Raw genomic sequence first — 10,902 nt, forward strand, 5'->3', positions numbered from 1 at the left:
AATTTGATTATTTTTTCACATTAATAGGGCTATATTTTTTAGCTATATATCGTAGAGCTAATTAAATTATTGCATCGTGTTCAGCGACCAAAAAAAAACAAACAGTACCACATTTAAAGTCCGAATTAAGCCATTTTTGCATTAAATCAAACATGCATTAAAAAAAATCAAAACTTTGATTTAAAAATCGTTCACTAGCAATCTCTAAATCTCAATATTTTTAAATAAAAATTTAAAAGTGTTTTTTGGTATGAAATGGAAGCATTATTAAGGCCGATTAAAAAAAATTTTTTTTTCTTGTCAGCTAATACACACGTGCGCGCGCGTGCACCACACACACATGCGCGCGCGCGCGCGCGCACACACACACACACACACACACACACACATACGTATATGTATATACATATATATATAATTATAATCACATAATGCTGCGTTTGAAGAGACATCGAATGTTGTAGGTACAATTTATAATGAGTTTTAATATACATATTTCGATAGATTCGCTATTAGACTAGTGTCCGAAGGTTTTCAAATTTCGACAACTTTAACAAGTAGTTAGATGATTCCGTATAGTAGAGAATAGTAGAATAATAGAATCGCCACAGATTAAGAATAGTCATCTCGCTAATCAGAAACTGATTAGCTTTTGAAGATGAACATCCACAAGTATGACTTGTATATCATCAATTCTTACATAGTATACTGGGAGAATAGAATATGAGGGGTGACCATAGTGATCGATGCTTCGGGTCAAATGGTGCACCAAGCAAGCACCACCTTCTTAAACGGAACGAAGATTGCTCGATCCGGATCGCTGTAAATGACAATTATTCTTGATTAAAATATAAATGAAGCATTTATTACTTCCAATTTAATTAAATATATTCTACATAACATATATCCAGAAAAGTTACTTTTTAAAAGTAACAAGTTACAGTTACTTGAGTTACTCGTTGCCGATTTTTAAAAGTAACTCGTTACAGTTACCGTTACTTGAGAAAGTAACTTTTTATTTCTTTTCCGTTATTTTTTAAAAATCGACGACCACCAATCACAACAGAGGAACTTTCTAGAGTTCCTAGAAAAACAGAGTCAGGCCATCGGCTCATGTTTTCGATTGATTCATGTTAGCTTGCCCTCACCATGGCAGCACGAATCACAATGTAAGAAAATGGTACGCTTATTAAAAAACTTATAGACATAAAATAACGCAAAACATTCTATATTGATGTATCTCATATTATAGGGTGCTTTCCAGAAAGAACATAATCAGACACTGTGTAACACAGTGAATTGTTTCATCCTTGTTTAACGTAGGCAAATAACAAGGATGTAATGATACGCTGTATTACACTGTGTCTGTGTGCTTGCTGGAAAGCACCCATAATCATAAAGAGATGTTATAATTGTAAAGAAATAATACAGTTATGAAGAAATACAATGTTTATATAATAAAAATGTAAAATTTCAAGTGAAAACATAGTTTCAAACAACAATACGGCCAATATCAAATATGTTCAGCTCACACCTTCGCAAAGGAAAGGTGTTCTTATAAAAATTTTTCACCGTTTTTAGACCTCATATGGACCGTTTTTAGCCCGTTTTTAGCCCGTTTTTAGCCCGTTTTTAGCCCATTCTTACTCGTTTCTTGCACTCGCAAGCACTCGCAGTGTATCATAAAGGAACGATAATGAGTATACACGAGTACGCAATGAGTATTTTTGAGGAGATTGTCCGTTTTCAATACTCGTTTTTCCGCTGATGAACGACAAACGTATACGCGAGTATTTTTGAGTGAATCGTCCGTTTTCAATACTCGTTTTTCCGCTATGTGTATTTTTGAGTGGATTGTCCCTTTTCAGCTGATGAGTAAGAATACGTTAATACGACGTTTCTCTTTACTCGTACATTTACTTATCATTTATTAATTACCATATCGTACGATTTCAAATAAATTAAAATAGAATTTATATAATAATTCATTATTTATTATACGTTGTGTGTGTGTGCATACACATCAGAGTTCTAGTTTAATCTATCACGTCCCTTAATTATTTTTGGGATTAGGGTAATCACATTAAATATAAAATATATTTAGAAAAAAGTTGTTTAATTTGAAATGATTTACCTAATCTGCATGCAAATGTATTAAAATAGACTTGTCAAAATATTAATAGTTTTGCCGGTATGCCAGCCAATTAGCGTGATGATACCGAAAAGTGAAGAAAAACCTCTCTTTCTCCATGAGCCGTTGCCTGATACTGTAAGCCCATCGTTGTTATCGTGCTTGATAGACATCAGTTTTTCCTCTTCAGCTGCTTTTTTCATACATAAAGTGCGCACACATGCGGTAGCAATTGCAATATTGGAAACGATCTTATCATACGTAACTTGAAAAACCGGCTTTGGAAGGTCCATAAAAGCACAAAACTTTTTGATCCCATTGATGTCGATGCCTAACAAGCGCATTGCATAAACAATACGTGTATTGATTTCATATGCACGGTCATTTATTAGTGGGCAACTGTTTATTGGATTATCGCCACAATTTTTACAGGTTACAATGATTTTAGAGCCGAGCTCACGCCTGCTCCCCTCCGAAAATGACACCTCACCTTTGCACTCTTTACATATTACAACTTGTGAAAGGGCAGTAAAAACAGTGACAAAATTCACGAATCGATAGCCGAAAAGAGTCATCTACATCCCTATCACACTTATCATCATCCAGTTTCAGTTTTTTCGACGACGTGCTAACGAACTCCGAACCGCACTCAAATGAATGACGGTTAGGCGGGCATCTATTTCCGATTTTGCTTCGTCTATGCGCTGTACTTCGATTTTTACTGCCTTTACGGCCTGCATACAACTTATCACTCATATTTCACTACTTTTCACTGATAAATAGAGTCAAAATAATAGCACAAACACGGAACTACAACTCGAACTGCAGCGTACAGCTGATTGACGAAACACGTGCTCTCACAGTGATAAAGACGTAGTATTCAGTCTATAATAATGGTTTTATAGTATGTAATGATATCTATGACTCAATTTTAAAGTATATTCTCGACGATCGGTAAGTTAGAGGCGTTTTTATGTGCGCGAGATTAAAAAATGCAGCGTCGACGATACAATCGAAATTTGCTATTTTTACGCTTCGGAGTTGTTACAGAAAAATTAATTTTAAGAATACTTCTAAGTTGTTTTTATACAAGGACGTTATTGATTATGAATCTAGGGATGTTTTAGCGTATTTTAAGCCAACAAAAAAAATGGAAAAAAAAATTTCAAACAGATATAACAATTCGTTTTTAAATCAATTCGTTAATCATTCAAAATCAAAATATGTAAAATGTTAATGTCTAATGTCTTTTTGAGGTGCGTGCGTGCGTGCGTTAAGTTACACAATTTGAAATTAATTTTATGACATTACGTCGAATTTAATGTATTTATAATTAAAAAGTATATTTGTGTACATATACATAAAATTTAATATATTTTTCATGAAAATTTATGAAATTTAATGTACTTTTCATAAAATTTTATTAAAAGTACATTAAATTATATAAATTTAATGTACACGTTCATTACATTTAAGTAACTACTGTAATTTAATTTTCAGTTAAATCATTCATTATTTTTAATTTCGTTCATAACCACAAGCTTCATTTACATGTAAAGGAAGCTCGTGGTTACATTTCTAATAATGTACTGTATAATAATTATAACCTTTCATATAAGAGATACATAAGTAAGCGAATATCGATATATGAGTTGTGTGGCTCAGTGGAAAAGTGGCAGCCTCGTAGAGCAGACTTGGAGACCAGAGCCCCTATTCTGTAACTGTTTACACGCCTACCGATAGTTGTCGGTGTCGTTGCGCAGATATTTTATATAGTAAAAAAGCTGCGCAACGACACCGACAAATGTCGGTAAGCGTGTAAAACAGTTACAGAATAGGTACCCTGAGGCCCTATTCTTGAAAAGTATCGCATACGAAAAACTAGGGAAATACTATAGTGTACGTAACATATACTATAGTATTTCCCTAGTTTTTCGTATGCGATACTTTTCGAGAATAGGGGCCTAGGCCTCGGTTCGAATCTCGACAGGAGCGGAGCTGATTTTCTCGTGCTATCGGTTATGCCTTACGACGAATAATTTCGAGTGGTGAAAACGTGCAATGTGAGTAACGAATGCTAAATGAGTATTTTACACTAGTATAAGTTTTTTCACTCAAATTTACGTTTTTATCACTCAAAAATACTCATAATGTATACGTTTTTACCACTCAGATATACTCGTGTCCTGCATGAGTGCAATCCGTTTTAACCACTCATTTTTACGGAAAAGTTCCTGTTTGCGACCAAAAACGGAGTCATACTCACTGAGTAAAATGCACCACTCAAATTAACCATTCGCTCGGGCTAAAAACGGGCTAAAAACGATGAAAAATTTTTATAAGGGCGCCGATGGGAGATCATGAAATTATCACAAATAATAACAAATAATTGTAAAGCAATCACTAATATTTGTATTTCGCGCCTTCGCGCGAAATGGCACCGCGACATGCGTTCCCGTTGTTTCATTGGTCAGAGACTTCACGCCACCCGATTGGCTGTGTGTGTGACGACGACGCACCCGTGTGGGCAGATAAATATAATAGTTTCTTGTTGTACAATAATAAAAAGGACTGTTCCCCGATACTCAGACCGTCGTCTCATGGTATTACCCTTTTATACCCTCTACCTATATAAATTACTTATTATATCTCTCCTGTTATTCCTGCCATCCGAAATATCTTACAGCCCTCAGAAGTGGGATATATCTTCCATGTGTTACGTCGTTCTGAGTCAGCCATTTTCTTCAACCGCGCCGGTTCTCTATTCTCTGACCGCGTCGCGTTTAATGCCCGCTTAACAAAAACCTTTGTTAGCGGTTTTGCCTTCACCTCCGTATCGAGTGAAGTTCTAGTAGTTGCTCGGCATCCGTCGGACGCTGCTTTAGATTATCGCAACGGAACCTTAACCGTGTCGCGTTTGCCGCCATTTTGGCTTTGTTCATTACTGCGACACATTTTAATTGTGCTGCGTTTGTTGCCTCCTTGGCTTCTGCTCAACGCTGCTTGTGGTTCGAACCACAATACCGGACGCATGAAGCGCGAAGAGATTGAGCGACTTTCGATAGTCCAGCTAGTCGCCGAACTTAAAGAATACGGGCTTGCCGATTAGCCCTAATCCAGTGATTTGTGTTGACACGTTAAGTTCCTACGAGGAAAACCCGTCTGATACGAGAGAAGTTTCAACTTAGAAAGCGTTAGCTCTGAACATCAATCGACAAGTGCCGGTACCAGTGCTGACAAGGTTAGGATGAATTCCGATTCGTCAAGTTCTCTGGAAGCTACCGTAAACTACTTATGGAAAAACTCCAGCAGCAACAGTCCATTTTGGATCAGTTACTCAATCAAAAACCAGTAGTTTTCCAGCCATGTGTTCCGAATATAGTGCCAAATTTATTGTACGGCCCGCCGGACAGCTCACAGTCTAGCGTGCCAGGGTAGTCAACCCCTTTCGCCTTTTAAGTCTGTGGGATACTCAACGTCAGCCCTTAGTGGCCAAACGGCTCATTTTACTACCAGTGCTATACCTAACTCAACCAATTGGCAACCGCCAATTACTGCTACTGGAATGCCGACAGATCCTCCCGGCGGTTATCAGACTTCGTCGGTGTTAGCCGCTGTTCCGACAGCCCAGGCGATTAGGCCCACTTCTCCGAATTTTGGCCCACTTCTCCGAATGTGGCCCACTTCTCCGAATTAGCGCCCAGGCTGGAGAGATCCGCTCTAAACCTAAGTAGGCTCCTCCCAAATCTGGGAGGACTTAATAATAAAGTAAGAAGGCTTTATGCCCAAGTGGTGTCTTCAATAGCACTCTATGGGGCCCCAGTCTGGGCCTATGAAATCAACAGGAATAGGAAAACCATACAAACCCTACGGCAGACGCAGAGGAGAATGACAGGAAGACTTATCAGGGCCTATAAAACAACCTCTCTGGTTGTAAACACGGCCCTGGCAGGAAAGCTCCCATTTGAATTGGAAGCGAGACGGCAGGAAGAAGTATACGAGAGGATTTCAGAAATAAGGAGAGTTACACCAGTTAACACTCCAATATCAAAAAACATGATAGACACGATCAAGGAAGAAACCAAAAAAAAGTTGATAAGAAATTAGAAACTGTGGATGGGTGACATGGAACAAGGGGAGGATGCCATCATAGGAGCCATCGGGGAACAACTGAGTGGCTGGCTGGAGGCAAGGGTGGGTCTCCTTCCGAGCGACGCAGATCCTAACGGGGCACGGCTGCTTCGGAAGATATCTGTGTCGCATCGGGAGGGAGACCACTACTAAATGCTGGCATTGCGAGGCGACAAATGACTCGTCCAGACATACACTGAGGTATTGTGGGTGGCACCCAGTTGGACACGGCTCAATTGGACACGAACCACTCACAGCGCTTGAGACTACAAAGCTCCTAAGCACTATGTGTCGCTATGATTGGTGGTGTCCAATCGAGCCGTGGTCAATCGGGATCACCCCAGGTATTGTCCGGCATGGGAAAGGGAAAGAGCAGCTCTTGTGGAAGTCATGGGCCCGGATCTGACGTGGAGCTCGATTATTAGGACCCTAAGGATGGAAGAGGGCAAAACAGCCTTCCTAACTCACTGCGAGTCGGTGATGACCAAGAAAGAGGCGGCAGAGAGAGCGCGAGAGGGTGTGGTCATACCCTCGGCTCGTGACGCGGGCGGTTTAACTAGGTAGGATATTAGAATACGAAAACACCAGTTCGTAGTGTAGGTAGTACTTGAGACAGATGAGCCCAAAGGGCCAATACGGGTAGTACTTGAGACAGATGAGCCCAAAGGGCCAATACGGGGAGGGGATTTGTGCGGGAATGCGGGCAAGAGCACAAAGGGACAGGAGGGATCACCGGATTGACTAACGGGGCGGTGAAGGGTCTAACCCGACGAGCGGGTAATAGAGCCCCGACACCAACCACGGGGAGGGGTATCTTCTCCATCTTTAACTTAGATGCCCTTTCCCGTGGCCTTGACTCGAACGCGAAAATAGGAGACACACAGCCGCACCGGCTAGCGGGGCGGCTGGTCTCAAAAAAGCGACAACATCGTAGGGCTTCGAGGCCAAGCCAGTTACGACTGGCCCTCAAAGGAAGACCCATGGGATCGAGGGCGGGGGCCCGAGGTCCCATCGAGATGGGTATATGGGGAAGAGAGGATGTGTTGCCGGCGTCTTCACACTCTCATGTATATATGGTAGGTTATTCACAATAACAGTGCGAGGGCCCATCCGGAAGTACTACTGTTGCAAAATTCCCGGATGGGTCCCTTTCGTCCGGGTTAGGTACGCCCGCATGGGTTTTAGTGGGTAGGCTCTCCGAGGCAGTACCCTCGGAGAGAGAGTCCCACATATCCCGTCCCCCTCCCCCAAGGGGGATGGAAATGCGTAACGCATTCCCCCTGCGTCACAAAAAAAAGCGATTACCTTACTCGCCTCCCAAATTCCACAGTTTAACGGATTGGAAGAAGATGAAGTTGACGTGTGGATCCGCAAGATTGAATTCATCGCCTCCGCGCATGGTGTTAGTGACAGCGTCAAGCTTTTAGCTGCCGATAGAAGAAAATTTAAATATTTTAGCTAAAACGTTATCGTTGTTACGTCAACACTCGTTTGAAATAAATCTTTCGAAGTGTCAATTCCTTAAAGTTAAGGTTGAGTACTTAGGATACCTTGTATCGGAACAGGGTATCACTTTGAGCGAACGACATGCGGAAGCCGTCGACAAGTTTCCCGTTCCCCGGAACGTTCATGAATTACAATGATTTTTAGGCCTTGTTATTTATTTTAGAAAATTTGTACAAGGTTTCGCCGAAATTGCTAAACCGCTTTATACGCTCTTGAAAAAGTCCTCAACGTTTGACTTCGACGCCAAATGCATTACCGCTTTCAAAACTTTAAAGTCCGTTTTAATGTCATACGCAGTATTACTCTACAGTCAGCGTCGGGAGACCGAATTGCACACCGACGCCAGCGCCATCGCTCTTGCTGCAATCCTCTTGCAGAAACAAGACAGTAGCTTGTGGGCTCCGGTAGCATATTATATCCAATCAACAAACTCAGCAGAAAGTCGTTATCATTCTTTTGAACTCGAGATACTCGCGATAGTCAAAGCAACTGAACGATTTCATGTCTACCTATACGGTCCCTATCCCGTTCACTATACTTACCGACTGTAATGTTTTCGTATTTGCTATTAATAAAACCAATTTAAACCCTCGTGTCGCGTGTTGGACACTTAGGCTACAAAATTATGATTTTAAGTTAGTCCATCGTAAAGGAACTAAGATGGCTCACGTCGACGCACTGAGTCGCGTAGTCGCGTCAATTAATCCCCTACCGTTAGAAAAAGAGTTGCAATGCAGACAACTCGCTAATCCTGCCGTACAAGCGATTGCCCTCCATCTAGAGGAGTCAGAACATGATAAGTTCGAATTGATTGAAGGTCTTGTTTATCGCAAGAAACAGGTTTAAAATTTTATGTACCGACCCGAATAGTCTCTAATATCATTCGAGTCTATCATGATCAAAGTGCGCATTGTGGAATTGAAAAGACAGTAAAAGGAATCTGTGATAGTTACTGGTTTCCGTCTATAAGAAAGAAAGTGTTGAAACCATGTAGACAATTGCCTAGTCTGTTTATTATATAACGCTTCTCCTAGCGTCAAAGAAGAAGAGCTTCAATTTCTGGACACTCCGTCGCTTCCCCTGCACATCGTGCATACAAATCATTTCGGTCCTATAACAAAGGCAAATAATGGTGCCAAACACATTCTTATTTTAATCGATGCGTTTACTAGATTTACGTGGCTTTTCCCTGTGAAGACCACGAGTTCGAAGGAAACAATTCAGTATTTAGTTTCGGTATTCGACCTATTTGGCAACCCGTCAGAATTGGTTTCCGCTAGAGGTACCGCTTTCTCGTCGTATGAATTCGCTAATTTCATACGAAATAGAAATATAAATCATCATTTGATAGCCGTTGCCGCGCCTTGGGCTAATGGACTAGTGGAAAGAGTCAATAGATTTTTAAAATCTTCTCTTCGTAAAGTTATGGAAGAGCTAGCCAATTGGCCAGACAAGATAGGCGATATACAGTATGTCATTAATAACACTTTCCATTCTTCCATTAAAGCCTCGCTGTCTAAATTACTATTAGGTTACGATAAACGCAACCATCTAGATTCGAGTTTAATTCGATTTCTGAACGATCTAGCGAAGACTACCTTGGTAGCTGAAATCCTCGAGGAGACCCGGAACAGAGACGGCGACATAGCAATAAAAGCGTCGGACAAACTCAAACAATACAACAAATTATACTATGACAAGCATCATAAAACACCCTTTTTATACATATAAGACAGGAGATTTTGTTTTGATTCGCGATTCAGTAGTTAAACCGGGAGAAAATAGAAAGCTAAAGCCAGTTTATAAAGGTCCATACTTGGTTACCAAAGTTCTTGACAAAAACCGTTATGACATTCAGGACATTCCAGGTTCTCCCATCACTCAGAAACCGTATAACTCTATCCTGTCGCCCGATAGGATTAAACTATAGATAAAACCAGTTCAAATTGGTTAGACTAGTATTAGCTTGCCATTTCTGTAATAATGCATACCTCCGTTAATTAAGATTACATTAGTATTATAAGTTTACGTCAATATTATAAATTTACGTTAGTACTATAAGGCTGCGTTAATTAAGAAATTACTTTATATACGCCAAAAATTTATTATTTGTTGTTTAGAACACGTCAATTTTAGTTTATTTGTGTTATGAGTATAGCAATCAATCCAAGTCCGTTCATGTACCATTTCAGTTATACATATTTGTTCAAGATTCATGAGGCAAACGATGCTCGAGGACGAACACCGTTTGCAGGCTGGCCAAAGCTGTAAAGCAATCACTAATATTTATATTTCGCGACTTCGCGCGAAATGGCGCCGCGATATGCGTTCCCGTTGTTTCATTGGTTAGAGACTTCATGCCACCCGATTGGCTGTGTGTGTAACGACGACGCACCCGTGTGGGCAGATAGATATAATAGTTTCTTGTTGTACGATAATAAAAAGGACCGTTCTCCGATACTCAGACCGTCGTCTCATGGTGTTACCCTTTTATACCCGCTATCTACAATATTATTATTATTATCATTATTATTATTATCATCATTGTTATTATTTATATATACCTATCACAGAAATGTTTCTTGTGTCCTTTTCTGTTGATTTGTGAACTGACAAGGCGGAACAGGTCCTTGATCAGCACAAAATGTCGCGCTATCGTCCTCCACGTACAACAGGTTTACGTGTCTGCTCTTCTTTCGGTCCGCGAGTCGTATCGGCACAATCCCCTTCTCGATAGCGTAGACATTAATGGAAATGTCATTAGAATTTTCAAATTTCCTAATTTGGCTCAATGTCATTGGAAATTCGATGCCCGCGTGATTTAGAACTGTGGAATAATGCGGATAGGAAGGTATCCTTTCCACATGTTTTGGAGCTGGATGCAGAGCGGCGACCACCGACCACGCAAAACATGCATCGCCCGCAGATTGTACGTTGATCACCGCTCTCTTTAACATAATTTCTCGCGGGTGTTTGATGTGACATCCCGCGCGCAGAGGATTGTGCTTATTCGCGTTCACCGCCAAATTTAGTATCGAGGTGTGATCAAAAAGTAAGGTGACTTTTCATTTTTATAAAAAAATATTCATTTATTCATCCAAAATTATGTTATCCCCTTCAAAATAATCCCCCTC

At 40.4% G+C, this 10,902-nt stretch overlaps 1 protein-coding gene across 1 annotated transcript in view; it reads right to left on the reverse strand.

Moving 5' to 3' along the window:
• Positions 1–704: 704 nt before the first annotated feature.
• Positions 705–10,902, reverse strand: part of LOC108761179 (uncharacterized) — a 60,420-nt gene continuing 50,222 nt past the window's right edge. Inside the window, exon 7 of the mRNA XM_018507586.1 lies at positions 705–820. Within this exon, the coding sequence (XP_018363088.1) occupies positions 757–820 (64 nt within the window). The 3' untranslated portion in view covers positions 705–756. The remainder of the gene's footprint in view (positions 821–10,902) is intronic.

Source organism: Trachymyrmex cornetzi, unplaced genomic scaffold (genome assembly GCF_001594075.2).
Source record: "Trachymyrmex cornetzi isolate Tcor2-1 unplaced genomic scaffold, Tcor1.1 scaffold242, whole genome shotgun sequence".
In the NCBI taxonomy this organism is placed as follows: Eukaryota; Metazoa; Arthropoda; class Insecta; order Hymenoptera; family Formicidae; genus Trachymyrmex; species Trachymyrmex cornetzi.